Source organism: Equus asinus, chromosome 27, assembly GCF_041296235.1.
Source record: "Equus asinus isolate D_3611 breed Donkey chromosome 27, EquAss-T2T_v2, whole genome shotgun sequence".
In the NCBI taxonomy this organism is placed as follows: domain Eukaryota; kingdom Metazoa; phylum Chordata; class Mammalia; order Perissodactyla; family Equidae; genus Equus; species Equus asinus.
In genome coordinates, this window is record NC_091816.1 from 25,871,103 (window position 1) to 25,899,066 (window position 27,964).

At 46.5% G+C, this 27,964-nt stretch overlaps 1 protein-coding gene across 2 annotated transcripts; it reads left to right on the plus strand.

Moving 5' to 3' along the window:
- The first annotated feature begins 1,018 nt into the window (after positions 1–1,018).
- Positions 1,019–27,914, plus strand: DCTD (dCMP deaminase). 2 transcript variants are annotated; one of them, XM_044760572.2, is made up of 6 exons: positions 1,019–1,174; positions 2,801–2,915; positions 3,319–3,454; positions 23,376–23,492; positions 25,115–25,211; positions 26,521–27,914. In XM_044760572.2, the coding sequence occupies exons 2-6, from the start codon at positions 2,808–2,810 to the stop codon at positions 26,597–26,599; spliced, it is 537 nt and encodes a 178-aa protein (XP_044616507.1). In that variant the 5' UTR covers positions 1,019–1,174; positions 2,801–2,807; the 3' UTR covers positions 26,600–27,914. The 2 variants fall into 2 exon arrangements, with proteins under 2 accessions (XP_044616507.1, XP_014694956.3); XM_014839470.3 differs by having other exon boundaries at positions 1,160–1,424.
- The last annotated feature ends 50 nt before the right edge of the window (positions 27,915–27,964 follow it).

Below are 27,964 nucleotides of genomic sequence, written 5' to 3' on the forward strand. Positions count from 1 at the left end.
CAGAAAGAGGTTCTTTTGTCATTCTCTGGGCTGGAACCAATGTTCCATCAGACTTAGGGGCTAGATGTCTGAATAGAATAATGCAGTTCAAGAAAATCAGATTTGTTCCTTGGGGCATATGACTTCAGAAAATCACTGATGGTCTTTCCTAGTGGCCTGTGCCATGTTTTCCTGATCTTTTAAACAATGGTAACAAAATAGGCACACTTTTATAGCCGGCAGACGTTATGGGGAAATACCAAGAGGGGTGGGCACACAATGGTGGGGGTTAGGAAGGGGCAGCAGGCTTTAGCACACATCTAAGACCCTTCCACACAATTCGAGTAGAAACTGTAAGGCAGCCATGCAAAGCGCAAATGCAAATACAGCTTCGAGGCATCTGTGCTTCGAGGCACAGCCGACCCAGTTCGCTGCTCTAAACCCCTCCTGTACGAAACTGTGAAACTGCTAGGGGTCATTATTCCCCAGGGAATATTGCGACACAGCGACACAGCTGGAGCATTCCAGAGGCCAAACCCAGGTCTCCTTACTGCCTTCCCCTTTCAGTTTCACGGCACTAGACTCTTTCAGATCGTCTTTTATTCACGTTTAATATGTATTTACAGCGAGAGCTTGCAGTGGTTGAGGGCAGATCCAGGTGGGGAAAAAAACAAACACCATCAAGAACCCAAACGACCCAGCCTCAGATTTAGAGATCTGAAAAATGCAACGGTTATGAGGTCAGAGCCCTGGCAGCGGCCGCGCGCAGTCCCTCCAGGCGCCCAACCTGGGGACCACGAACGAGAGCGGCGGCGCGCGGAGCCGGGGACCCAGGGCGGCGGGGCCACCGCCAACAGCGCACAGTCAGGGGCAAACCCCAAACCGCCCACCACAGCAAAGGGGACAGCCAGCCCCGGCAGGAGTCTTTGGTGCGCTGGCCCTGAAGGTCGCCGGCCCGATCGCGGGCTGAGCGAGCTCCCTGCGCGACCGGAACAAGTAACCGGAGGCGACCTCGCCCGGGAACCCCCGCCGGGAGCGCGCCCTCCCGCCCCCTTCCCAGCGCGCGCCGCCGCCGCAGCCCGGGCCGCGCCACCTTCCGGCCCCCGGCGGCCCCGCCTCCTCTCCCGACTTCCTTCCCCTGGGCGCGGCGGGGACGGCGGCGGCGGCGGCGGCGGGGACGAGCGCCGGCCTGCAGGTCGGGGACCGGGCCCGAGGATGGGCGGGGACGGCCGTGCGAGGTCGCCGCCCGCGTGCCACGTGGCGCGGCCCGAGCGCTGGGCGCGGCGGTGCGGGGCGCCCGGCTCGCGGCCCGGGACTTGGGAGCGGCGAGCCCCGAGGATGCTCCCCTCCCGGTTAAAGCTGCTGCTGGGCAGACTGTGCGGGGCCGGGAGTGCTCGGGGAACTCGGCGGCGGACCCCGCGGCCTCCAGGAGGCTTCCTCCCCCGGTAAAGCCGAGGGAGGTGGTTCTGGGCGTCTGAAAAGAGCAGTCACTTCGGAGGCCCACGTGTAGGGTGGGGATGCGCGGTTTCCTCCCGGGATCGGAATCGACGGGTGTGGGCGGCGCCTGGGTTCTCTCCGGGTCGGTGACTAGATGCATCTCCCTGGACTAGTCCCTTTTCTGTTTCTGCAGCTGGGTTTGGGGGCTCCAGTGCCCGTTAAACCAAACCTAGGGTGGAGTCATAAGTTCCTTTACCTCCTCGCCTTCCCCTCCCCACCTCCTGTGGAGTAGCCACTTATCTGGCGCCCTGAGCGATTATGGATGCTGACCCTTAAGCTCAGTGGTAAACAGTCCCATCCCACATCGCTAACAGCCTCTCAGAATTTGGGCAACAGAATCAGTGGGGAGTCGCGGTTCGCAGTGCGGACTCGGTCACCACACCCCAGCTCTTGGCCCTGCGGCCCTGCACAGTAGCTTCAGCTTCAGGTTTAGAGCCTGAAGCTGGCGTTTTGGGAAATCCTCACTTCCTTTGCCCAGATACCTACGTCTTCTCAGGACTTCTCGGTGATCTCCGCCCTGTTCTTGTGTAGTCTTCGTTCCTTGCCCTTTGTCCGCTTCTTGAGAGGACCCCCTGAGTGGAAGCTTCAGGCCGCATCATGGGCTCTCCCTGTTGTAGAGACAGCTTGCATCTGCCAGAGAGTGAAGCCCATGTTACTCAGACCTCATCTGAGCAATAGCACTTGACACTTTTCATACTTTGTCCTCATTTGATTCAGTGCTCAGAGTTCGTAACTTCCATACCTCTGGGGAAGCTAAGGGGAAATCAGTTATTTGGTTGATGTCAGAGCTGGGACAGCTCCAAGTGGAATCCCACTGGCATGGATAATCTGTGTGGTTTAGCGGGCGTTACCTAAGTTCTCTGTCTCTAAGGTGGGATGTGACTGCCTACCTCAGGCAGAGCATGTAGGTCACCTGCAGCAGTGTCTGAAATGTTTTAGGGGATCCGTAAGTGTTCTCTTTCCCCCTCCCGCTTGTGCGGGCCCCATTTTATCAGGGTGAGAGGTCAAGGACCGAGAACAAATTGTATGGCGGGCATTTGTAGTAACTTTAAAAAAATCCTATGAGAAAGCAGTACGTAGATATAGTATTTGGGAATGTGAAGCTATACATGCCGAATCCAGACTTCAGAAATAGGAACTGAATTTTTAAATGTTTTTCTTAAGGCCAGAGCCTGGCTAGGGGCCATGTTCTATGATTTCGGATTGATAGATTTTCCTGGAATTGTCTGAGTTTGAGATCCATGGTTTCATGTGGTTGGGTTGAATTGGAAAGCAGATTTACCAGAATGCTTGTCTCAACTGCTGTTGGTTCTTTTCCTTCTAGACCCAACATGAGTGAAGTGTCCTGGAAAAAACGTGATGACTATTTGCAGTGGCCTGAGTATTTCATGGCGGTGGCCTTCCTATCGGCACAGAGAAGCAAAGATCCAAATTCACAGGTAAGTGAGTTTTATGGGAGTGTTTAGACGCTCACAGACACAGAGATACCTGCAAATGAGCCAGTTACAAAGGGAGAGACTCAGTGTATACCCGTCCACTTACATAGGCTACTCAATCTGCTGTGTTTTGTGCACCTTCGTACATGCTTTCATTTTCCTGTGTGAGAGAGTCAATTGTCACAAGCCATTGTTCACCACCTCTTGTACCCCCTCAGGGGCCACGGGTACACTTTCTTCGGCTTGTGGGAGCTGCCACAGAAAGAGGGGAGGGAGACAGCTCTTCGCACTTGCAGAAGCCGCACGCCTGTTTAGGCGGTCTGCAGGCCTCTCATTTCCTTTCCTGCCCCCTCGCTGGCAGACCAGCCACTTGCAGTCACCAGGCCTTGGGCGTATTTCCCTGTAGGTTGGAGCCTGCATCGTGAATGCAGAAAACAAGATTGTCGGGATTGGGTACAATGGAATGCCAAATGGGTGCAGCGATGACCTGTTGCCTTGGAGGAGGACAGCGGAGAATAAGCTGGATACCAAATACCCTTACGGTAGGGCGTGTTTTCTGTTCCTTTCTGCTTTAGTGGCATAGCCTCTGTGAGTGCTTAAATAAGATAGTTGGTCAGAAAGTGTCATCTCCCTTTTCAGTCATCAACAGCTGAAAAGAAAAAAAAAATCCTATTCAACGACCCCAGTTTCCACCCCCATCCCTTAAGTTCCAAGGAGAGCCAATGGATGGAAACATGGTGGTGGTCACGCTGCCTGGCCCTGAGGTCCTGGGCTCTGTGGCCTGCAGTGGGGCTGATGTGTTTCACTGGTGGCCTGCCAGGCTGTCCAATGCCAGAGAGTTGATGGCGGGCTTCCTGCAAAGGGCCACAGCCCTGGCGGAGGTAGCTGAGGAATGTGCATGGTGACTCTGCAGCTTGTTTCTTGGCTGCATGGAAGCGGAACCGGCTAAGCAAGTACTGGCCAGGGCTTTCTCTGATGAGAAGCAGGGTTCCTTCAGCCCCTCCTCCCACTGAGGGAATCTGGCTTAAGCTCGTCTCTGGGAAGCAGGGGACACTGTGAGCTGGACATCGGGAGGATGATGCGGTAGGCTCATTCTGTTCCAGGGGCCTCTGCAGTCCCAGCGTGGACCCAGGTCAGACCACAAACCAGAAGTGTGGAACTGAAAGTCCTGGCCATCTCCGGTTTTCATCTTTAAATTAGGGGAGGGTGCTTATAATTTCTTGCCTATCTGAGCCCCAAGGAGAATCACTTCAGAGATCAAATGGGAGGGACAAGCCACAGCTTCCCTTTTTCTTTTATTCCCTGGAGAACACGCAGCTGATGCCATAAAAGAGGCAAATTGGGCTGCCTATGCTGGTTGCTGATTTTTCATAAAGTTGGGACCTGTATTTACATCTGGAAATGAACAGACCGGCTCTGCTGGAAGTAAAGTAGATTAAGGCCGTCCAAATGGGAAAGGCTGTGCCTTCAGGAAACCGGGTTGAAGGCGGGATGTAAGACCTTTCTGCTTGTTGCCTCTTCCCTGGTGGGTTTTCCTTATGAAGACTTCCAAGTCTGCATTTAGCCTAATTTATATATTTTTACTAATGTTCCTGGACCTTAATCACGTTAAATAAGCCCCATAAATTTCTTTTTCAACTGCTTCAGGCCGTCTGCTCCATTTTTGAAAGAAAAAAAAAACGGTGCCTGGAGGTGGAGAAGGAATTGAGGAAGGAGAGCGGGAGACTTCAAAGCACTCGGGGTTTTCAGAGAATAAAACACAGTTTAGTGATTAAGGGGGTTTAGTAGGCAGATTAGTCCCTCTGACCTCACCCCTCGGAGGAGGAGGAAGAGCGGGATGCTGGTTGGCAGAGGGCAGAGCCGTCTGCTCAGCCTCAGCTGTGCAGCTGTGTGGAGCGTGTGAAACGAAACTTGTGCTAACGTCTTTTGGAAACTTTTTGTCATCCTGATTTTGACTCTTAAGCTTTCAGTGGTACGAAAGGAGGGAAATGATGAGTTGTTTGTAGGTGCATGCGACAGAAATTTTTCACAGTCCAGTTCACTGTCCCATCTCAGAATCACAGAAGTGAGCAGGTTGGTTGGTGATGGTCTGTGTTGAAGTGTCTGACTGCCACCATGCTTATTTCACTGCGTCAAGACAGCAAAATATTGGTCCTTGGGGGAAGCTCCGTGTGGAGCGTTTCTTAGGAGGGGTGGGTCTGTCCCACTGAGGCTGGTTGCAGAAAGATGCCAGTGGTTGGACCGGCGTAGACGGGTCCTCATTGGTCCCTGAGCTGCTCTCCCCACGGGACCTGTGCCTTCTTCCATCACTGTGAGCCGCAGGCAGATTAGTGGCAGTGACCTAGAAGCCAAAGGCTTGGCAGCAATTTGCAATCCCCCGGCTTCCCAGTGTTCTGGAAGCTCTCAAGGAGCTAGTTTTGTTTGTTCTGAGACCCTGCCTTTTGTCCAAGTTGGAGAGAGTAGCTTTCAGAGCTCCTTTCCAGAAAGAATAAAAAAAAAAAAAACCCCACGCAGGCGTTCGTCCAACTTCACTGATTGTTTCTTATTGGATGCTTGCTGAGTTTCAGGGCGCTGGTTGTCTGCGTTATTTTTCACTATCCATATGATGCCTCTAGGTTTTCAAAGCTCTTTGCCCTGACTTATCAATTATTCATTTCACATGTAGCTATGTTAGAATGTAGACAATTTTCTTTCATGAGAGTAAGCTTGTAATTTGATGTACCATAAAAGTCGCAGAAGGTATTAAATGGTTTTTAAAAGGCGGGTAGTATTACTACCGTCATAATACACATAAAGATGGGCTTTACGTCCGAATAACAGTGACTGGCTATAAACCGTACACTCCATCTTGTCTTTTCAAGGGATTTCGGGCTACAGAGAAATAAATATTTGGGTAGTCTTAGATGGAAGAGAAATGTTTAGTGATAATTGACTAAAATGCAGATTCTTTTTTTACTTCTTTTTTAAGACTTAAATGAATTTAAAAAAATAAGTGATAATGTCTGGAATTGGATAGACTTAACCCTTTCTTTCCTCGCTGACATGAGTCATGACATGAGACGTGACATGGCTGAGCTGCTTTCTCAGGCAGGATAGATTATGTATTAATCCCTGCAAAGGAGCTTTAGAGATTATCTAGAATTCTAGACCAATAATTTTCTAATTCTTTTGAGTATAGAGGGACCCTCTTAAACGTCACAAAAAATTTCCAGAACTCCTATAGAATGCTAGTTGAACTATTACTATCTTTTTTTTTTAAATTGAGGTATAATTGACATGTGACATGTTAGTTTTCGGTATACAACATAATGATTTGATATTTATATATATTGTGAAATGATTGCCACAATAATTCCAGTTGACATCTGTCGTCGTACATAGTTACAAAAATACTTTTTTTCTTTCTTTCTTTCTTTTTTTTTTTGTGGTTAGAATTTTTTTTTAATTTTTTTAATTTATTTTTTTATTAAGGTTATAAAAGTTAACATCCTTGTGAAATTACAGTTGTACATTATTATTAGTCATGTTGTAGTTACACCACTTCTCCCCTAGTGCCCTCCCCCCACCCCCCTTTCCCCTGGCAACCACCGATCAGTTCTCTTTGTCCATACGTTAACTACCACCTATAAGTGGAGTCATACTGAGTTCGTCTTTCTCTGTCTGGCTTATTTCACTCAACATAATACTCTCAAGGTCTATCCATGTTGTTGTGAATGGGACGACTTTGTCCTTTTTTATGGCTGAGTAGTATTCCATTGTATATATATATACCACAACTTCTTTATCCAATCGTCAGTTGCTGGGCACTTAGGTTGGTTCCATGCCTTGGCTATTGTGAATAATGCTGCAAGGAAGATAGGAGTGCATAGAGCTTCTGAAATTGCTGATTTCAGGTTCTTAGGATAGATACCCAGTAGTGGGATGGCTGGGTCATAAGGTATTTCTATTCTTAACTTTTTGAGGAATCTCCATACTGTTTTCCATAGTGGCAGCACCAGTTTGCATTCCCACCAACAGTGTATGAGGGTTCCCTTTTCTCCACAGCCTCTCCAACATTTGTCACTCTTGGTTTTGGATATTTTTGCCATTCTAACAGGTGTAAGGTGATATCTTAGTGTAGTTTTGATTTGCATTTCCCTGATGATTAGTGATGATGAGCACCTTTTCATGTGTCTATTGGCCATCCGTATATCTTCTTTGGAGAAATGTCTGTTCATGTCCCCTGCCCATTTTGTAATTGGGTTATTTGATTCAAAAATACTTTTTTCTTGTGATGAGAACTTTCCAGATCTTCTCTCTTAGCAACTTTCAAATATGCAATACAGTATTAATTAACTATAGTCAGGACGCTGTAGACTACATCCCCGTGACTTATTCATTTATAACTGGAAGTTTTACCTTTTGACCACCTTCACACATTTCACCCACCTGCTACCTCCTGCCCCACCTCTGGCAACCATCAGTCTGTTCTCTGTATCTGTGAGCTTGCATTAATCTAAACTTTATTAAACGGCATTCGTGTGTGCTTGGAAAGAGTGTACGCATGTGCTAGAGATGATATCTGCCCGGTCTGTGGCCCGTGCTTGGACCCCTTGTAGAACTTCAGTGGTGCCTTGGGGTTCCCCACAGGGTCTAAGCCTACCTATTTCTTTCATAGATGAGGAAATGAAGGCCCGGAAATGGTTAAGTAACTTGTATAACGCCACCTAGGCAGGGTGACGTCCCCTAATTCCAAGGTCAGTGCTCTTTGCTACCCCACTCTCTCTCTGGTGTAGGACACAGGAATTTAGCTTTTCTGAAATGTTTCTTAGATCATAGCTCAGTGGCCCATCCTCTTCTCACTTTGCACTTGTGCACACGAAGGCTTAGAGGAAGTGACTCCCAGGTGGCTCGGCGTTGGTGCCTGCACTTGGCATTGGGCACAAAGCCATTTGCACATGGTTCCCTTTAACATTTCTCTGAAGGGGAGCCTGGGAATTGTGTAAGTTTGAGTTTACCAATAACATATACAGTTTAATTCTCCTTATTAAGTCTGTGAGTTTGGAAGTCATTAGTCCTGATTGACACTTTGTGCAAAGGAGGGAAACACAGAATGCTTGTAACATAATAGGAAGCTGGAGCGTTTTCCGGGCTGTGTCTCTGGAGAGGCATCTTTAAAGGGTGTTTTTGTTCTTTCAGCCTTAGGATCAAAACTTCATGAAACTATTTGATTATAATGTAGTATTAATATGGAAAATGAGAATTCACCCTGCCAAAGAAACTGCTTTTTATCTCATCCTTTTCCTGAAAAATCTAAAAGAGAGTGTAATGTCAGTAACATAAAGTGGCAGGAAGAAGTCAGCATTATTATAGTGACACTTTTCACAGGAATGACAATTAAAAAACCAGGAAGCGGCAGATTTATCTAATTTACCATATAACAAAGCTTTGGAAGATTTTTATTTTTATGAGGGGGTGGTTGCTAAACCTCAGATGAAGTATTCAGCTGACATTTTTGGCTCCTTTCTCTCCGTGAAATTCATTAGAGTGAAGCACATTTAATCAAAATACCAATTTTATAAAATGGAGGTACAACACGCGTGGTAATTCAGATATCACTCTTTCCTTGGGTTTTTGTAACCAATTTTGATGGCTTGGTTTACAGATCAGAGAGTTGGAGTAGAATCAACTTAGTCATCCTTGAGAGCCATTGTTAAACTTCACATTTTAATGGTGCTCCCCAAGTTCATCAAACTTGCATGAGTTTTCCCGCCATGCTGTTTCCTGTTGGCCAAGGGATTTGTGGGTAAGCGTGCCTCTTTGCTTGGCCTCCTCTTCCATCCCCATCAGTCAAGAAGCCAGGATGACTTGGCCTGTTGCATCATACCTGCTCATCGTGGAAGGGACCATAGTCTTGATGTCCCAGGAATGAGTGGCAGCCAAACTCTAGATGCCTGGGGCAGAAATGGAGACGTGGGGCTCTTTCCAGAGTCGGTTCATATTTCTGCAGGAAAACTCTAAAAAGGATATAACGCTGAAGGGGAAATGCTGGACTTGATTAAGGCGAGAGTTCAGTGTGGCAACTTTAAATAGTTTTGCCAGTGTGTGGCACTGCCTCTTTAAATTTTATATTTAAATGTAATCTTTACTTTTCAGATTTAGCATATCGTTAAGCATGCATTGATGTCATTTTAGTGATTACTGAGCCATTTACCTTACCCCCTTGAACACTGACATTTTCCTGACTGCCATGCCTGTGATATATTTCTTTGGCATCCAAAAGGTTAGTCTTGAGAAGCTAATTTATCAAGAAGTTAGGAGACTGATCCTTCTAAAGCTGTGACTCCCACACAACTTGTAAGAGCTTCTTAGTAATTAAGATCAAATTTGTTCCTTCAGCCAGTTGAAATTGAATGCCCTCTGGTTTTGCTAGGCAGATCTGTGGATCTGATGATTTGCTGTTTCTCTTCCTGCAGAATTCTAATTTCACGTACAGCTTCCTGCCATCCCTCCCCTGCCTGGCCATCTGGTAGTTGTGGCCTGACAGTGGGTCTCATTAAAGACTTTTGTACAAAAGAACTAATATAATCAGTGGAAAACCTTTGCACAAGTTTGCAGGAAAGAAATTAAGATAGATTGTTTTTATGAATCAAGGGGCAAACTCAGGTTCATTGTGTGGTGTTTTAAAAAAACAAGGAGACCCAGTAGCTTATGTATGAAGCTCCCTTGAAAATTAACCAGCTTGATATAGGCGAGTTTCACTTTCAGGTATAATTGTTTATAAACAGTCTTCAGAAAAGAATAAATCATGATTTTTTTGGTTAACTTATTTGATTATTACTATATATATCTTAATGTATAGATTTTGCCTTAATTATTTTTGAAGAGCTAGAGATTACTATTTCACTATGAATATCTACAAAGGATGTATGATAACAAATAACTTCATGTTCTGAAGAGCAAATCTAGAAAAAGCTAAAATGCTCATCTATGGGATCACATCTATGCATGAAAATACACATTTTGTGTATTTTATAAAAAGTCAGTTTGCCTCATGGAAGTTTGTAATAAAGTTATAAAATAATTCAAGGTTAATGATTCCCAGGTTGATGACTAGACATGGGCTGAAATTTTTTTTTTTTTGTATTCTTCTCAACAGAAAAGATTTATTGAGAAATTAATAGCCTCAATAACATTTCAGGGCCTCATTCAACCTACTTTAGATTGTGGTAAGTGTGTAAGCACATTAATTATCTGAATGCGAATGGACATTCCTAATGAGAAGTGTAACTTCTTTCATTCTTTAAGGTTGATGAGTCTTTGCTCGGACACTGGGTTACCATGCAGGGTGGTTACAGGGAGCAGCTGAAAATGAGGGACCTCATGGTCTTTGTTCTATTGATCTATTCTGTGTCATTTATGCTGATTTTGACTGATCTTCTCTGAAATTGGCCTGAATGACTAAGGTTTCATTTTATTTTATTTTGAGGAAGATTAGCCGTGAGCTAACATCTGCCACCAATCCTTCTCTTTTTGCTGAGGAAGATTGGCCATGAGCTAACATCCCTGCCCATCTTCCTCTATTTCATATGTGGGACACCTGCCATAGCATGGCTTGATAAGCAGTGCATAGGTCCACACCTGGGATCCGAACTGGCAAACCCCAGGCCGCCAAAGCAGAGCATGCAAACTTAACTGCTATGCCACCAGGCTGGCCACTAAGGTTTTATTTTTTAATTTTTTCTTCTGCTCCCAAAGCTCCCTGGTGCGTAGTTGTATATTCTAGTTGCAGGTCCTTCTAGTTCTGCTATGTGGGATGCTGCCTCAGCATGGCTTGATGAGCGGTGCTAGGTCCGTGCCCAGGATCCTGACTGGTGAAACCCTGGGCCATGGAAGCTGAGCACATGAACTTAACCGCTCAGCCACGGGGTCGGCCCGTAAGGTTTTATTTTATTTTGAGTTTCTTTTGTCAAGAATAGCTCTTTCATAAGCTTTGTTAATACTGTTATTAAAGTAGAATTTGTGTATATTGTTTGCTTCCAGAAATATTCAATAAACCTGGTTCCTAGAGATTTTGCATATATATATATTGCTTTTTACTTTTACTTCTTAGGACTTTTGTTTTATGCTTGGGTGGGACTGTACATTCCTTTAATATGCATATTGGCTAAGAAAAGCCCCACAGTGCTTAAAACAACAATGATCAGATTCAAGTGACAGAATCCTGGACTGGCCAGCCACAGCCTGGTTCCAGGTATGGGGTGTTTATACCAGTGATTGTAGGGTTGTTTGATATCTGACTTGAAATTTATTTCTCTGTGTCTTTATGAAATAAATGATCACTGAGGACTCCTCCAGTTCTGTAATTCTAAGGAAAAATTAAACATTGTGGCTTTGATGGCCTTAGATTAGGGTGCTGATTCTAAAAGCATCCTGGGTGAAAGCTACAGAGCTGTCAAAAGCTGTTGGTGGCCGTGACACAGAGAGAATACGCATCTGTGCGTGTGGACAAATCAATCGAGAGAAATGGGCTTCATTCCCGCCCTCGTTCCAGCCCTTCAGATCTGCTCCAGTTCTAAGGTGAATGTGAACTGGATAGAGACGGTACGACAAACAGGGGGCAGTTGAAGAGTGCAAGTTAACCCACCAGTATGGGGATCAGAAGACATTGGATGACAAAAGGTTGGAGGACAGCAATGAAGAAAAAGCTCCATGTCTAAGTACAAGAAAATATCTCAATAGGGGAGGCACACTTAGAACTCTTCAGAGACAAGAGGTTATTCTAAGACCAAATAGAAAGAAAGGACTTTAGACATCTTTTGGTGAAGTGCTCAATGTGACAATGTCCATTGAAGCGTGGATCCTTGCCTGGCATCGGGAAATCCCGTGATAAATGGAGAATATTGGGAAAACGAGGGAGTTAGGCTTTGAGAATGGCCCATGTTCCCTCTGCTCGCGTTGTCGGGAGGGTAGGGACTAGCCAATTAGTGGAGGTATAAATTTTATCTCTGTGCTTCTTTCAAATGATAGATGCCATAGTAAATTTAAAATATTGAATATGATAACTGAGCATGAATTTTTTAATTCTGCAATTAAAAGACTTTGTTCAAAATGCCATTAATTTTGAGTTTAGGTGAAAAAGGGAAGCAGAATTCCTCATTGTCGTTTTCCCTTCTGCAAAGTGAGTTATAATTTTTTAGGAATTGGAATAAATACTAGTGAGTCATCCCTTCCTTTATCAGTTTGAGTTGTCTGTTGGTGATGGTGGAGTTCTCGAGTCATCTTACTTCCTTTTTAAAAATTATAACTAATTTTATAAAACATCACGTTTTTCAGAGTACGTTCACACGGAGTTGTTCATTTACTCAGCAAATACTTACAGGACGTCTATAATATGTGTTCTCTGCCAGGCAGTCTGCAGTGCTAAATAAAATATACATGGTCTCTATTTTCAAGGAGTTTGCAGACTAATAGTGTAGGAGGCAGACATCAGTGAAATAAACATATCATTGAATGTTCCTTTCTGAGGAAGTGACTTTGAAGCTGAGATCTGAAGGATTAGATGGGTCCCCACAGGTGGAGATGGGGTAGTCGGTGTCTGGGGATGCGAAGAGCATCCCACTCGCTAGGGTGAAGGCCCTCAGGCTGGAAGGCACTTGGAGCATTGTGTGCAAAGGAAAGGATTTGGCCCAAGCTTAGTGGTGAAGGCTGGAGTAGTAAGGCGAGGTGGAGGGCCTCTGGGTAGGGAGTTTGGATTTAAAAGATTACATTGGTGTATGGATTGGATTGTTCAGTTGCAAGAGTGGAAACAGGATACCAGCCATGAGGTAACTGCAGTAGACTGGGGTGAGGGGGCCGTAGAGGAGATGGGAGTGCGGGGGAAGGAGAGGACTGGGTGAATAGAGGGTACATTTTGGAGGCAGCATCAAGAGGGCTGGGTGATATGAGGTGAGGGAGGGAGATCGACTCCTCCCAAACAGGTCCAGCCTGAGCACCCAGGTTTGGGGGAAGCTCGAGGACGATTTGGACCCCTGAAGTTGAATTGTCTGTAAGAGCTCCCAGTGAAGGTGTCAGGTTGGGTATATGAGTGGGGGGAGAGGTCTAGGTTGGAGATGTCGCTATCGGCATGTTTGGCTTTTGGGTGACATCAGTGCCCTCAGAAGGGGTGAGGTGATGTAGGGAGAGTGTGCAAAGGCTGGACCCCGGCCTGATCCCTGAGAACTGCAACATGTAGAGGTTGGGTGGAGGCCAAAGGGCCTGCAAAGAAGGCGCATGACATCAGGGAACACACACAGCGAGGTTTGAAGGAGGAGGGCGTGGTCAGCCACATCAAAGGCTGCTGGGAGATCTAAGAAGATTGAACAAGCTCCATGGGGTTTGGCAACATGGCGGTTGTTGTTGACGGTGGAGCCAGTTGAAGGAAGAACAGAAGGTTAGGAAGTGGGGACAGTATATAGATATGGTTTGGAGATGTTTGTGAAGAGAGCAGAACGATAGGGTGGTGGCTCGGAGGGGAGATGGGGCCAAGAGAAACGCTTATATTGTTTGTACGAGGGGAGAATCTGTTTTTGCAGCAGACATTTGTTTGCTGATGCAAATAATCCAGTAGAGGGAGAGACTGATGAACCAGAAAGGGGGGAAGAGGCGAGGTCTGTGAGGATGTGAGAGGGGATGGCCTCCCAAGCACATTGATTAGGAGCAAGAGGAGGGACTCTGAGTGGGGGTGCAGGGCGGGCGGGTGACAGCTGGCACAAAGGTTTGTGGAGTTGCAGGTGGGGATGTGTACAACTGCAGCATCTCAGTAAAGCATGAGGCAAGGTTGTCAGCTGAAAGAGGGTGGCGAGGAGCGTGAGCAGGCTTGGACACTGGGGAGGAAGGAAGAACAGATCGAGTGGCATGGGAATGGCCAACTGGAGAAATGGCCTAGGAATCTAGGGCAGTGTCAGGGGCTCGTGGCTCATCTCAGAATCCTGCGTTGGGTCAGTGGAGCCCCGTTTTCTGTACACTGAAACAGGATCAGTGAGTTGCCTGGAGCGTGCCTGGTAGAGCCGGAATTAATTAGAACACACATCCGACTCCTGTTTCAGTGCTCAGTGCTCAGTCCCAGTTTACCCTTTAAAATCAGCTATTGACGCAAGAGGGAAGCTTTGAAGTTTTATAGTGTCTTATTTGCATGACAAAGCTGTCAAACCGTGATTCATGTTCTGTTTCTATTCGTGTTTTCTTGGTGCCTTTTAGGCATCAAACATGTATTTCACATGAACAGTAGGAATAGAGCTGGCCATGGCTCACCCATCGATGAAATGCAGGATTTCCACATCCTCCTCCTTCTGACCTGATTGTGTGCCCTGAGCACACAGGGAAGCAGTGTAATTAGAGTTCTGGGGGCTTTATTATCAATAATGGAAACACCACAGTCAGAAATCTCTTTAGCCCTAAGCACTACCATTGGGGCTAAGTGGCTCCCCTGGGTGCGCGAGCTGCTGCCAGCAGCCTTAGCAAGAGGCAGCCAGGAAGGGGGCAGGGGACAGGGACCAGACTAGCAGAGAGAGAGAAAGAAGTGTCTGTTCTCCCAGTCCAGCTGAGCTGCACCTCCCAGGACTGCCTGGTCTCGGGTGGACGACCCCCGCAGGAGAGGTTAGGGAGCACAGTCATTTATCAGGGCCGTCTGTGCTGGCCTCGTCACAGATTTTAGTCTTTGAGACGGTTCTGGGAGGTAGGGATTTTTCTCTCCATTTCGCAGGCCAGGAGGCTGAGGCTTCATAGGTGTGGAAGGTCATAGAACCAGCAGGTGGGGGAGGCAGGAACAGGGAAAGGCAGAGCTGTGGGATGGCTCCAAGAAGCAGGTGCATCCGACAAGCCCAAAGGCATTGTCCCAGGAGTGGAGATGGGAAGTGAATGCTGCCTTGCTCCCTGGGGCCTGGGCCCTCGGCAGGTGGGGTGCCCTGGGAATCGGGGCTTCACCCAGAGCCTCGGGGATCTGACTCCCTTTTAAGTGAGCGGCTCGTCTCCTTCTTCCAGACCTGGCCGGAATGCCTTTCTGCTGTCTTGTTCTTCTAGAAGAGACTCCTCTCTGGGCGCAGGGTGGTAACAGCACAGGCGCCAGACATTTTCCAGGACAGGGCTGGGTTCCTCCACATTACCACTATGACCTGTTTTTAGTTCACGTGCAAACTTACACTGTAATGACAAACGTCTCTCCGCTGGAATTGGGTGTCCCTCGATACCAGAAGGTCGTGGGGCCCAGTTACTTTGTCTTCGGGATAGAAAGGCCACTAACTGTGCATGGGGTGGGCCGGGGGCAGTGGTGTTTGAATCTCAGCACATGGAGTGGAGTGGTTGGGGTGTGGTCAGGGGAAACAGAAGTGCTGTCATCTGTCCCCTGTCCTGGCTCCCGACTCCCCCAGGTCTTCATCACAGTGAGGACCAGCAAGGGCTGAGGCTGTCTGTTCTCAGAAAACAAGCCCAGTTCTGACTGTTGGTGACAATGGCTTCATTTGCAGAGTTCTTTCTAGTTCACAGTGCTTTTTCCTACCGTTTTCCTCGCGCGCTCTTCATTGTAACCCTGTGAGATAGGGAGAGAGCTATTATTATTCCTGTCTGTAGGGGAGAGAGGCTGGGATGGGAACCTTTGTGTTGGCAGATCCCAGGGTGTAGACCCCCTTTGTTCTGAAAAGCCGTTTGGAATCCAAATACCTTTTTTCTCCAGAAATAATATTACCTGCAGGTCCCGTTCCCCATCTCCCTGCAAACGGTGCGTAACCTCTCGTTTCCTGGATTTGGGCAGCCCTTCCCTTCTCCCGTGGCCCTTCTCCTGCAGCGCTGGTAGCCTGTGCTCGGGGCTCTGGTTGTTTCTGTGTGTGGGGGTCTCCTGCCAGGCAGGGCGTGAGCTCCGAGGGGACTGGACTTCCGCTCCTGCGCCCCATATCACCTTCTGTGAGCCCTCTGCCTGGGCCCGACAGGGTTGGGAGCCAGAACTTCCCTCTGTACATCCATGGGAAACGTCTACAGTTTAGCATCATCTTCTCTCCCCGCTCCAGCCCCAGACAAAGTGATGCTTCTCTGGCCAGGATCACAGCTCTGTGTGAGGAGCCATGAGAGTGCAGTAGGCTTTGGAGGACTCCAAGAATTGTCCTCGAGGAGGCCCATGGGCAGGAGCTCTGGGGCAGAGCAGCTGGGAGCAGAGGCTGTGAAGGGCGGGCATGGTTGGCCGGGCCTGTCGGGTGGGGATTGTCTTAGAGAATGATGCACCTGTTTGTTTCTAGGTTGGTTCTCCCTCTCCCCTCCCCCACCTTTATCTCACATCCTTTGACAACTCTCATAATGAGTCGAGTTGCTACTTTATAGATAGATGAGCTAGAGGAGTAAGGTTGTTTGGGGCTAAATTCTAGCAATGTTTGCTTTGGATTTGGGGGAAAGCCATAAGAATGAGCATTTTATAACCTTTGGGGGAGGTTGGGGGGTGGCGGTAGGTTGGGGGGGCTTGGATTTAGAGGCGACTCTGTTGTTAAATTATTGACTTGAAGGACAGGTACTTTGGAGGCTGGCAGTGATATATGAGGCCCTGTCAGGGTATCTTTCAATAATTAAGAAATAAGTCGTTGAAATTCCGTTTTAGCTCCAGAAGCAGTGAACAGTTCTCTAAAGGGATCTGTTAGGACTGTGTATGTGCCCCACCCCTCAGTGGAAGTGGCCACCAGGCGTCTGTGGGGCATCGAGCACAGGGGAGGGGGTGCCTGGTGCTCCGAGAGAGAGATGTGGCCAGATTTAGTGACTGATACCTATAGGATCCCAGGAGCAAAAAATGCTTAGACCCTAATTTGAAGAAGTAATGACAAAAAGCTTTGTCATCAGAATAGAAGTGGAATATCTTATAAAAATTAATGCTGAGTTATTTTTTAAAAAGCACAGATTGGGGGCCAGCTCCATGGCCTAGTGGTTTAAGTTTGGCGCACTCCGCTCTGGCAGCCTGGGTTCGGTTCCCAGGCACGGACCTGTACCGCTTGTCAGCAGCCATGCTGTGGCAGCAACCCACGTACAACATAGAGGAAGACTGGCACAGACGTTAGCTCAGGGTGAATCTTCCAAGGCAGGGGAGAAAAAAAAGAAAGCACAGGTCAACCTTGGACTCCAGTACCCACTTTCGTGTCAATTATTAATTGCAGGGCAAAGCTTCCCACCTTTTCATTCCAGAAAGCCATGAGCAGACACTTCTTGGCTCTTGAGTCATGAGCAGACGCTTCTTGGCTCTTGAGTCCTGACCCTCTGTCTTGTCAGTGAGCCGAACTGACTGTGTGTGGCCGCACAGCCCAAGAACCTTCTCAGTCATCAATTGGGGGTAGAGAAGCGTTGGCAGTGTTGGCAGCCTGGACAGTGTTGGCAGGAGTTGGTGCAGGTCTGGGCTAAGCGGCAGCAGGTGGTTTGCATTGGCCCTCTAACGCGACCCTGACAGAGCAGCCACACCAGGCTGCCCACTGTTCGGGTCAGCCTTGGCAGAATCTCGCTCAGGCCGGAGGAAGTCATTTTCTTCAAGTAAAATCTTACACTGCTAAAAATGAGGAATTTCAAACAATCTGGGGAGTTCTTTTAACTGGAATAGAAACTTAGTTTTCCTGACTCCACATTTTATCATCATGTCCTCCTGATAGCACGTGAGGATCAGCTGAGGGTAGAGTCACCCTATTTCTGCTAAATTATTTCTGCAGCCATTAGATTTTGTGTAGCGTTATTCAGACCTATTTAAGTAACCTTAATACTACTGCCGTCTAAAATAGACATGGTATTGGTCTTACATCACATGAGGTGAGAGTCTATAAAATGTTGAATGTCTTAAACCTAACCGAGGATGGAGTATATCCTGTTAATTTGTCAAACTTCTAGAGAACCGCCTACCTGAGACAGTGGGGATTAATCAAGTCCTCGTGAGGGGGAATTTGAAAAATACAGTTTTCTAATTAGACAATCTCTTCTCAGTGGTCCAAGGTTAATGCAGTTCTGAATTCTGACAGTTCGTAATAGAAAGGGAAAAAAAAAAACCCCACAGCATATGAATTGTCTTATAATTACCTGAAACAGAGGTTCTCCTTCTGGCGATCAAGAACTTTATAAGCATTAATCTGGTATTTTCAGCATTTGATTCTTTTCCTTTTAAACAATGTCGAGAATAATTGAAGGGTTTTGTGCCGCTCTTTATGCTTATCAGATATACTTGTAGTATTTGGAGATTTCTTTTGCTTATTGCTTAGCCATAGATGAGTAATTCTAGGTAGATAGTTGGAAAATTTGTCTTTTTTTTTTTTGATAAGTTAGCTATCTTGTGAATACTTCCTAGACATGGTGTATCTTTGGAATACGTGGTCTTTATTCCTACTATGAATATAAAAACCCTGCTCATCTCAGTGGTGTAGTGGTTAAGTTCATGCGCTCTGCTTTGGCAGCCCAGGGTTCGCAGGTTCGGATCCCAGGTGCGGACCTAGCACCACTTGTCAAGCCATGCTGTGGTGGCAACCCACATACAATAGAGAAGATTGGCACAGATGTTGTTAGCTCAGCGACAATCCTCCTCAAGCAAAAAGAGGAAGATTGGCAACAGATATTAGCTCAGGGCCAATCTTCCTCGCACACACAAGAAACAAAACTGCTCATCTGGATCACTCACAGAACCACCCCTCCTTGGTTGGTTTTAGCACTTGTATGTTTGTAGCTCTTGCTGTGGGTATTCCTAGGCAACAGAATAAAAATGCTACCACTAGAAAAAGAGAAATTCATTCTTTAATTTATTGCTGTCACATATCTGTGGAATGTTTATCATAGTGAGAAGAGTTACAGAGAAGCCTCAGACCACCCAAAGAAAAGATATGAGGAACAGATGGGACATTTGGGTTAGAAATGTGGATTTCAGGGTTTTACAAACAGATCCGCTATCTGAGAATGTATGAATTCTTAAAGTCAGTGACTACAGGAGACAAAGAGTAGGATTGAACCTTGGGAAATGCCCAGAAAAGCGATAAAAAGACCCACAGAAAACTAGAAGGAGACCCCAAAGAGTCTGTGATCCTGATGGGGTTTAGAGCGGAGAGTAGTCACTCGTCAAGGGCCGGGAGAGCAGTGAATCCAGAGACAGCGACCAGAGACTTTGCGTTTAGGGGAGATGAGGCCATCCAGCATGTGTGGCAGCTGGATCTGAGCAGCTCACCAGAGCAAATTGTGCATCTCTTCCCAACCCCGTGTCGTGTTGGGAGCTTGAAATTGGCCATATGGGGCGTATTTACACCATAGAAATTGGCAGATGCTGCAAATCAGAGCTTTTTTTTTTTTTTTTTAATGGTTGTAAACATTTACTATCATTTTACAGAGGCCAACAGGTTTGCATAGAGTAGTGTTTCTCAAACTTTTTACATCGTGACCCAGCAAACATAGTTTACACCTGAAAGAGTTTTTAGGAACAGTACTTAATCTCACCATGTGGGAGGCATTCTGAGCTCTTCCCTTCTCTTTTCATCCATTTCATTAAAAAGGAAAAAAATGCTGCTTGTAACTCACTAAACTGATTTCAAGACCCACAGTTTGAAAAGTGTTGTTTTAGAGAAAACTAGAGGTTATATATGCGTTACAAAGTCAAGAGATGATTATTTAAAAAAAATGAATTTGAGTAGCAGTTCTAGACAGGACAATTTCATCTTGAAAGGAAGAAGAAAAGAGACCAAAAAGCTGAAAAGTTGGCCTCTTCAGAATGGGGAATAAGTATGCATGTGTAAAGGAGAAGAGAAATGGGGGCCAGCTCAGTGGCATCATGGTTAAGTTCTTGCACTCTGCTTTGGTGGCCAGGGGTTCATGTGTCTGAATCCTGGGTGGGGACCTACACACCACTCATCAAGCCATGCTGTGGTGTTATCCCACATACAAAATAAAGGAAGATTGACACAGATGTTAGCTCAGGGCCAATCTTCCTCACAAAAAAAAAAAAAAAAGAAGAGAAATGGAGTAGAGGGAAGCCAGTGAGTGCTATCAGGGAGTGAGAGCCGGGGCTGAGAGATGGACCTTGTCTTTGGAGATAGAGAAGACTCCTGGTCTGTTGTGGAGAGCCTGTCTTAATGAAGATCAGCCTTTCTAGAGGATGGAGGAACGAAACTGGACACATGAGGAAAAAGCTAAAAATCTTGGTATTTTAAAAATTGCTTTTATTTAGTTCGTTGGAAATGCATTTTCAGAGCCAGTGTTACCTCCTGCAGCCAGAAAGAGCACGTATGCATGCGCTTGTCAAGGGCCACACAGCTTTAGGTGGCAAAACTGGGCCTTGAACTGTGGTGCTGACTCTTGTTAGAAAGCTTTCTCCACACTTGCCCGCCAGGTGGGGAATACAAGGGGGAAGACACTCGGCCTTGTGGTTGGGCTCGCCGGGCCCCGGAGCAAGCCCGTCACCGGCCAGGCGTGCTCGCCCTTGAGTGCTCTTGGTGGCCTGAAGCAGATTCCGTAGGTCCCTGTGATTTGATCAGTGTAGACGGCCAGTTCAGGTGAAGAAGCCCTCAGACTCCGCTCTGAGTGACCGATGTTAAACACAGCGAGTGGACGGTCGTCACGGTAGTCTGCCCAGTTTCCTCTTTGAGGACAGTGTAGGGGTCTAGGTCTGAGGGGAAGCAGAGGGTCAGAGCCACAGAAGCTGGAGATCGTGCATCTCAGAGGCCAGTGCCAGGCCAGAAACGTGAAGCCTTACGGACTTTGGGATCTGCACAGACAGCGCATGGGGAGTTACAGGTGGGAGGGCCCGGGCTGAGGTGTCAGGTGCGTCCCTGGGGTGGGGTTTCTCCCCTGAACCCCCTGGGTGCAGGCTCAGGAAGCCAGTCTTAATCAGACCATGTTTGGTGGCCAAGGGGGCTCTGGGCGAGGCTGGAGAAGGCGTTTGTGGTGTCTGAAGTTGAAGGGGTGCAGGGGGAGCAGGAGAGGTCGAGTGAAGATGGAACGCTTGAGTTTTGTTTCTGTCGCTGTCTGGTTTTGAATTGGTGGGATCGGGGACCGTGAACTGCTCCTTCTAAAGAGTCTCGTGTGCCTGGCACTCGCCCTTCTTACTGCCCAGTACCTCTCATCTTTCTCTAACAAGCTTTGTATTTTTCATCTTGCGATTTTGTACTTAAGAGAAAGGAAGTCTCTTTATAATCTTGTGTGTTATTTCTATAAACCACTCTTTATACGGGGATGTCAGATGCTGCCCCAGAGAATCTGTTTCATATGGTAATTTTCATTAATGAGCCCAGACATGTAAGGTTAAATTTTGCCCCAAACTGCCTTGGATGAATTAGAGGAAGATAGTTACAGTCAATGTGACAATTTTTAGAGATTCGAAAGAGGACAATATAATAGGCGTTCCTAACAGATTCAGAAACTCTGTAGTTCTGAATATTAATACCAACACCAGCAAAAAATATTTATTAGATGGGAAAGCATATTTTTGGTATTTGAATTTGAGAGGACTTTCTGTATTTCCCAACGTCGCCATCAATAATTGGAGTCTGCATTTCCTCCTTTATTCGTTCGATAAATATTTAACACGCATCGTGTTCATGGCATCGCGTTAGACTCTGAGGGAGTTACAAAGAACCTAGGAGACTGGCCTCTGCCCTCAAGAGGAAAATAAAAGAAACAATTACATCTAATTGTTTTTAACACCCAGCAGTGTTAATCCCAGCTTGGGAACGTCCTGGTCACCAGGGAAGGTGACTACTTGCCACTAAGCGTGAGTGAGTAAGCAAGAGCCTTTCTCTTCTCTTCCCTCATCCTCCCACCCCCTTGGGGTTTATGGGCCAGTGGCTCAGGTCCCTCTGTGGCCAGTGGGGATTATTCTCTGATGGCTGTGATCTGGTTATAAACGCAGCTTTTTTTAATCTTCAGATTTTCTTATAATGGCAGACTGTTCATTCCACACACAAGTGAGACCTCCTACGTCATGGTATTCCTAAACTGAAGTGAGCACTCCCAGCGTTTCCTGGGAGGACCTGAGGTCAACTGTCTGCCTGCAGCATTGCAGAGCTGCTGCGGGACACAGGCACACATAGACAGCTGCAATTCCCCCTGAAAACGGGAGGCCTGGGCACGAAGCGGGACCAGGGTCTGTATCCTGTCTGAGCTAGAGCACGCACTCAGTAAAGGGTCATTGGCTGAGTACGTCACAGCTAAAACGTGCGAGAGCCACGAGTCCAGGCCTCTTTTCACTTAAGGCCCAACACTCCTGGAAGAAGATGTTAAGTGTGGAAGGTTGGTGGGTGGGAAAGGGTAGGGGAGACCCTTGAAAGCCCCCAGATTTATAATTCCAGGAGTTTTGTATGATTTGGACCACTGCCAGATGGTCGTTCATTAATCTGTTCAACAAACATTTATTTTAGCACTTGTGTGCATAGCATGTGTTAAGCCCCCTTGGCGTGCCAGAGGATTCTGTAAGGCATAGTTCCCTAAAGCTGTCTGCTCGGTACAATCAGGTGGGAATTTCTTTAAAAGTCCAAAACCCAGGCCACGCCCCAGACCATCACAGTCTCCAGATGTGGTGGTTTGGAAGCTCCCCGGGGGATCCCAACATGCAGACAAGTTTCTGAATCACTGCCACAAGGAGATTATGATGTGCTTTTAGAGAATGCCCCCAGAAAATTAAATGGCGATATAAGATGGTGGTGCAGCGACCTCACAAGGCAGGTAGGGATTCCAAACTCAGAGCTGTGAGGACTACCCGCTTTCTGGAGAGGAGGTGCGCCCTGTGACTTAGGTGGGGGGAGCACCTAGCTAAACGGCCTGGGAAGATGGGCTGGCTCTGACAGGTGCAGGAGAGGAGAGAGGATGCTCCCTTTAATCTTGAATTCAGGCGAGTCTGGGGCTGACCTTGGACCCCGTTTGGGGATCGTTGGTGTAGAGTAAGAACTTGACTTTCTCATTGCCATCCACCGGCTGAATATTTTTCTAATAAAAGACAAGCTGCTGATTCCCCGCTGGCGTTTTTCTTGAGTGGATGCCGGCTGAGAACCATGAGGTGCAGCAGATCCCTCGGGACAGAAATGCTTGGCTTCACTTCTTGATTCTCTTGCTCTTAAAATTGCTCCCTGCCCTCATAACGGCCACAGCGAATATTCCTGCGTGTGCATATCAACGCACAAATGAGCCATTTTATGTGGGCAGTTCCTTCCCCCAGGGTCTTGTGGAGCCGTGAGCTATGGCTCTGCTCAGGGTGGGTGACGGCACTTGACCTCGGCCCCTCCTGGTGGCTCTGGGTGCTTACAGACCGAGGGCTGCTGCCATGAACGGTTTTGCGGCTAATTGCCAACCTGTCATACGCCGTGGCCCTCATTTGATATTCTCTGTATTTTCCATTTCTAATCAAACTTCTTTTAATTGAGTCTATGATATGTTATTTCAGAGGGGCGAATGGCATGCTTCAACACTGTTAGTAAATTCCTCATGAGCTGCAATCTAAATTTTTCTTTTCTTTCTCTTTCCAACCCACAGTGTGCCATGCCGAGCTCAATGCCATTATGAACAAAAACTCGGCCGACGTGAAGGGCTGTACCATGTACGTCGCCTTGTTCCCGTGCAATGAGTGTGCTAAGCTCATCATCCAGGCAGGTAAGAACCCGCCGCTTCCATTTGTCACATTTGCGTTGCTGCCTGTTGTCAGGAGCTCGTTGCCGTCGTGTTTGATCTTCACGTGCCGTTGTTTAGATCTAACTTAATTGCACCATCAACTTTGCAAGATAGTCCCCGTGTTTTGTTTTTGAATGGTGCCAGGTATTCTCTGACTAATTGCATCCTCTGTGATTCTTAGCATGTTTTTAATTTAGTTTGCAACTTCTTAAACTGCAAGCTGCCAAAAAAAACACCACCGGCATTGCATATAATTACTGTCAATTGACTATTCTCTGACATATTGTGCATAGATTAGGGGGGAGGGAGAGAAATGAACTTCTGTCAGAAACAAGGTCAGCCGGGAGTCTGTATATGAAATTTTAATTTGTCTCTAATATATGGTACATATCTGAGGACCTAAACGTATCTTTGCATATAAATTGTCGTGAGACTCAAACGGTAGTACTCTAAGTTTTTCTTACATGACGGTTCGTATATAAATCTACACCATTGTATTCTGAATATTTCACCTTTTTCAAACTGTCACGTCTAAGATTCAGCTACATTTTAACGCCATAAAACTCCCGGCTTGAGATTTCAAGATTTATCGTGTTAGCCAGATGTGTGGTGTAAAGCAGCTGCCGCTGGATCTCTGAGCGGAAGGGGTCTGGTGGTATTGAATCAAAGGCCTCCGTCAAGGAATGTCGTGGGCTCCCTCATTGCTGGTGCCCAATCCTTCAGGAGTTTTCCTGTGCATAGAGGTGGCAGCAGGCATGTGGGAAGAGCAGTGTGTCCTGCGAGGCCAGCTTCCTGTGGTCCCTTCAGAGGCTGGTGGAGGGGCAGAGTGGGGCGTCGAGGGCCCTCCAGATTCTTGGCTCTCAGGCTAGTATTGCCTGGTAAGGCAGGAGAAGAAAACAGATCTGCTCTCCGTGGAGCTGGCTTGAATTGGTCTGCAGAGCCGTTCTTGGAAGCACGGGGTGGACTGATCTCTGATGGGTTTTTTTGAGGAAGATTAGCCTGAGCTAACATCTGCCGCCAATCTTCCTCTTTTTGCTGAGGAAGACTGGCCCTGAGCTAACATCCACGCCCATCTGCCTCTACTTTATATGTGGGATGCCTGCCACAGCATGGCTTGATGAGCGGTGCCGTGTCCCCACCCGGGATCTGAACCAGTGAACCCTGATCCACCGAAGCGGAACATGTGAACTTAACTGCTGCGCCACCGGCCAGCCCCCTGATCTCTGATTTTGCCAGCACTCTCCATGCCCCCCATTAGCCTTTTGAGTTAACAGTCGTTGCCTAGTGAATCAAGAATATTTGATTGCCTGCAGTAAAGAAAATTTGCTAATCGGATCAAGGCTTGACTGCTTGACATATTTCCACTTTGCATTTGTTAAAAAAAAAAAGATCTCTGAAGACTGGAGGGCAGATTAAATAGAACCCCTCCTTGTTGTATTCGAAAGCAGCGGATATATATTTCCGTAACTGGACACTGTGTGCACGCACACTGGGAAAAGGTGATTAATCATGAACAGTACCAGGGCCCCGTCTGCTTCTGCGTGTCTGTGGGAGTACTCTGTGCACATGTAGTAATGGGGCTTCTTCTGTTGTTGCCTTTTAAGGTATCAAAGAAGTTATTTTCATGTCTGATAAATACCATGATAGCGATGAGGCAACCGCTGCCAGGCTCTTGTTTGATATGGCTGGGGTTACCTTCAGGTAAGTCGGAAGAACTGGGAAGGGGGAGGCGGTATGAAGGGCTGATGAAGAAACATCCTCGACCTTGTCTGATGTTTCATTTCTCCTTGTGATGCCTGACTTCCACACTTGGAAGCATCTTTTTAAATGTGATGGGCTAACGATCTGAAGATTATTTTAGGGGTAGATTTTTAAGAGCAGTGACAGAAGCATCTGAAGACAGTCTGTCTAATGATTGCACTTTAATGTTAGTAGCTTTCCACGGCTTGGACTAATTATTCTAGTAGCAAGAAATTTTTAAAATTCACACGTTTTATAATGTTAACATTGAACCTTTGTAAATTTTGCAAATGTAACCACTCTGGCATAGATAATTTAGGATGAAAGTAACCTGCCAGGTTGAAACACCAGGAATGCTTTCTACAGCAATGTTTTAAATTGAGATTTGAAGTCACTTAGATTTTTATGATTATCTTTGATAGGCAAAGATTGGGAGGTGTGTTTTCCTTGCAAGTGAGTTCACCCAGCTTTGATTCATGGTGGAAACTTCTTTTGAGACTGAAAGCTTTGAAAGCAGGTCCTTCATGATATTTGTGGTCAGCAGCGAGGTTCTTATAAGCAGTAACATACCTATCTCCTATTCATCATTAGGGATGTAGGTTGTATGTAATGAATCTCTCAAACTTTTGTACCTTATGAGACTTTAAACCCAAATTACCTACATCATAATAATTAGATATTTACTATTTACTGATTTTTAAAGAATATGTTTAGTCCTCAAATATTTTCTTTTTAACTGTTTTAGAAGGCAGCTTAATAAGTAAAAAAATATATAGTGGGTTTATTGTACTTCTGTGTTTTTAGAAGACAATTTTAAAAATTACTCCTCGCTAAAGCTAGCTGTTTTTTTGCTACGTAATGTACAAGAGGCAAGAGAAAATTTACTCTTCTTTGCTTTAGAGCGATTTCCAAGTTGGCTGCAGAAATTTCCTAGAAAAGGAGATCAGTCTGGTGGGAAAACTAGTAATCGGACGTGGTGTTGTGCAGCTAACTTGTTAGAAACCCTCTGACTCCCCGATAATTCATGAACTCAGCCAGCTGAAGAACGTACGAACAAGCCACCCCACACATCTGTTTTCGTCTTAGTCTTTTCTGGCCCATGTGTCTCTCGGTATGGTGCCCTCTAATTGACTTTTATGGAGATAAAATATCAAGTGAATACCGGGAAATTTTTTCCTCCCCCTGGAAAATGTACGTTAAGCCAAAGTAAACAAATTGCTTTCACTACTCCTTGGATAATATCTTTATATGTTTTGTTTCTTATGTTTAGGAAATTCACACCAAAGTGCAGCAAGATTGTCATTGACTTTGATTCAATTAACAGCAGACCGACTCAGAAGCCTCAGTGAGTTACATCTCATTAAATCTCCAGAAGATTGGGATTATCCTGTGCTAAAAAGCTGCTAAAGCCTTTCGTCTCGCAGTTACACATAACTTTTTAATAGCCCGTGCCGCAGAGCTAGACATCTGAAGAGTATAAAATAGCCTCCGAATCTTCCTGACTGTCTCCCCTGTCACATGGAATCTGTGTCTGTTTAAAACTGTTGATTTAGAGTTTAAAATAAACGAGCCTGCCGATGGCCTGTCGCAGGGGGCTGGAGCGGGGTCCTCCCGCTCCATCCCCTGGTTTGCTGGGATTCTCGTGGCTCTGCAGAAGGGCGCAGATATCTGTTGTCCGCTGCATCTCAGAGCTGCTCTTCACTGTTACATGTGTTGGCAGGACAAATTAATAATTGTTGTCTTCCTAGCGAGAGGAACAGACACACTGATGTGAACATCTGGCCCAAATGAAGCATAGTAGTAGTGCCCTTGGGGGGGAAAAAAAAGGACCCACAGGACAATAGCGTGAAACTATTTGCTTTAAAGAGTTGAGGGAAACCCAACCCGCCCACCCAAAAAACCAGATAGGATGGCTCATCTGTCTGGACAGATGATGAGCATAACTGAATCCCAGATGCTTTCTCTGCTTCTGCTGTCCTGCTGCCCACAGGTGGTTGTCCCTCTGGGGGTGGGGAACCCCTCTTGTTTTTGCTTCTTGTTTTGGGTTTGCTGGTCACACAGAGCTCTTAGATTAGTTTATCTGAATAATGAGTTGTTCCCAGAGGAGACAGCCTGTCTCCCCTTGTCTTCCCCAAGACCATGCCCTGCTGTGGCTGCAACGGGGGTAGTCTGGCTGGGAGGAGCGGGGCATCACCTGCCTCCACCACGTGAAAGTGTGGAAGTGTGTTGCCACGCTCCTCCACACGCCAACATGGTTCATTTCCAAGGCTGCTCCACAACCACAGACTAAATGAATTCCTGTCTATAAATGAAATGAGAGGAAATTCAGCCCACCTCAAGGTGGGTTATTCCAGATCTGTCCATGATGGGAGCTCACTCGTGCTCCTGGCCATGCCTTCATTGACGCATGTCACCTTCCTAATCACTGTGATTTGGGGAATGTGTGGCTGTGCACCTTGCCTTTATTCTCATTGAATTTTTATTAAACATGCTCAGTACCTTTGTTGAGAAAATGGTTTCTTTACCCTAAAGATTATTACCGTTTTAAAGTGCTCTTATATTTTCATGAGTTTTTATTTTGTCTCTGAGGTTTTGTACTCCATGTTCTAAGACATTTTGTAATTTGGCTCCTTACCAGTATTATTAAAATCTTATTAAAATCCACCATGCTGAAGCATGTTCATTTTTATAAGATAATTATATGCTGAACTCTC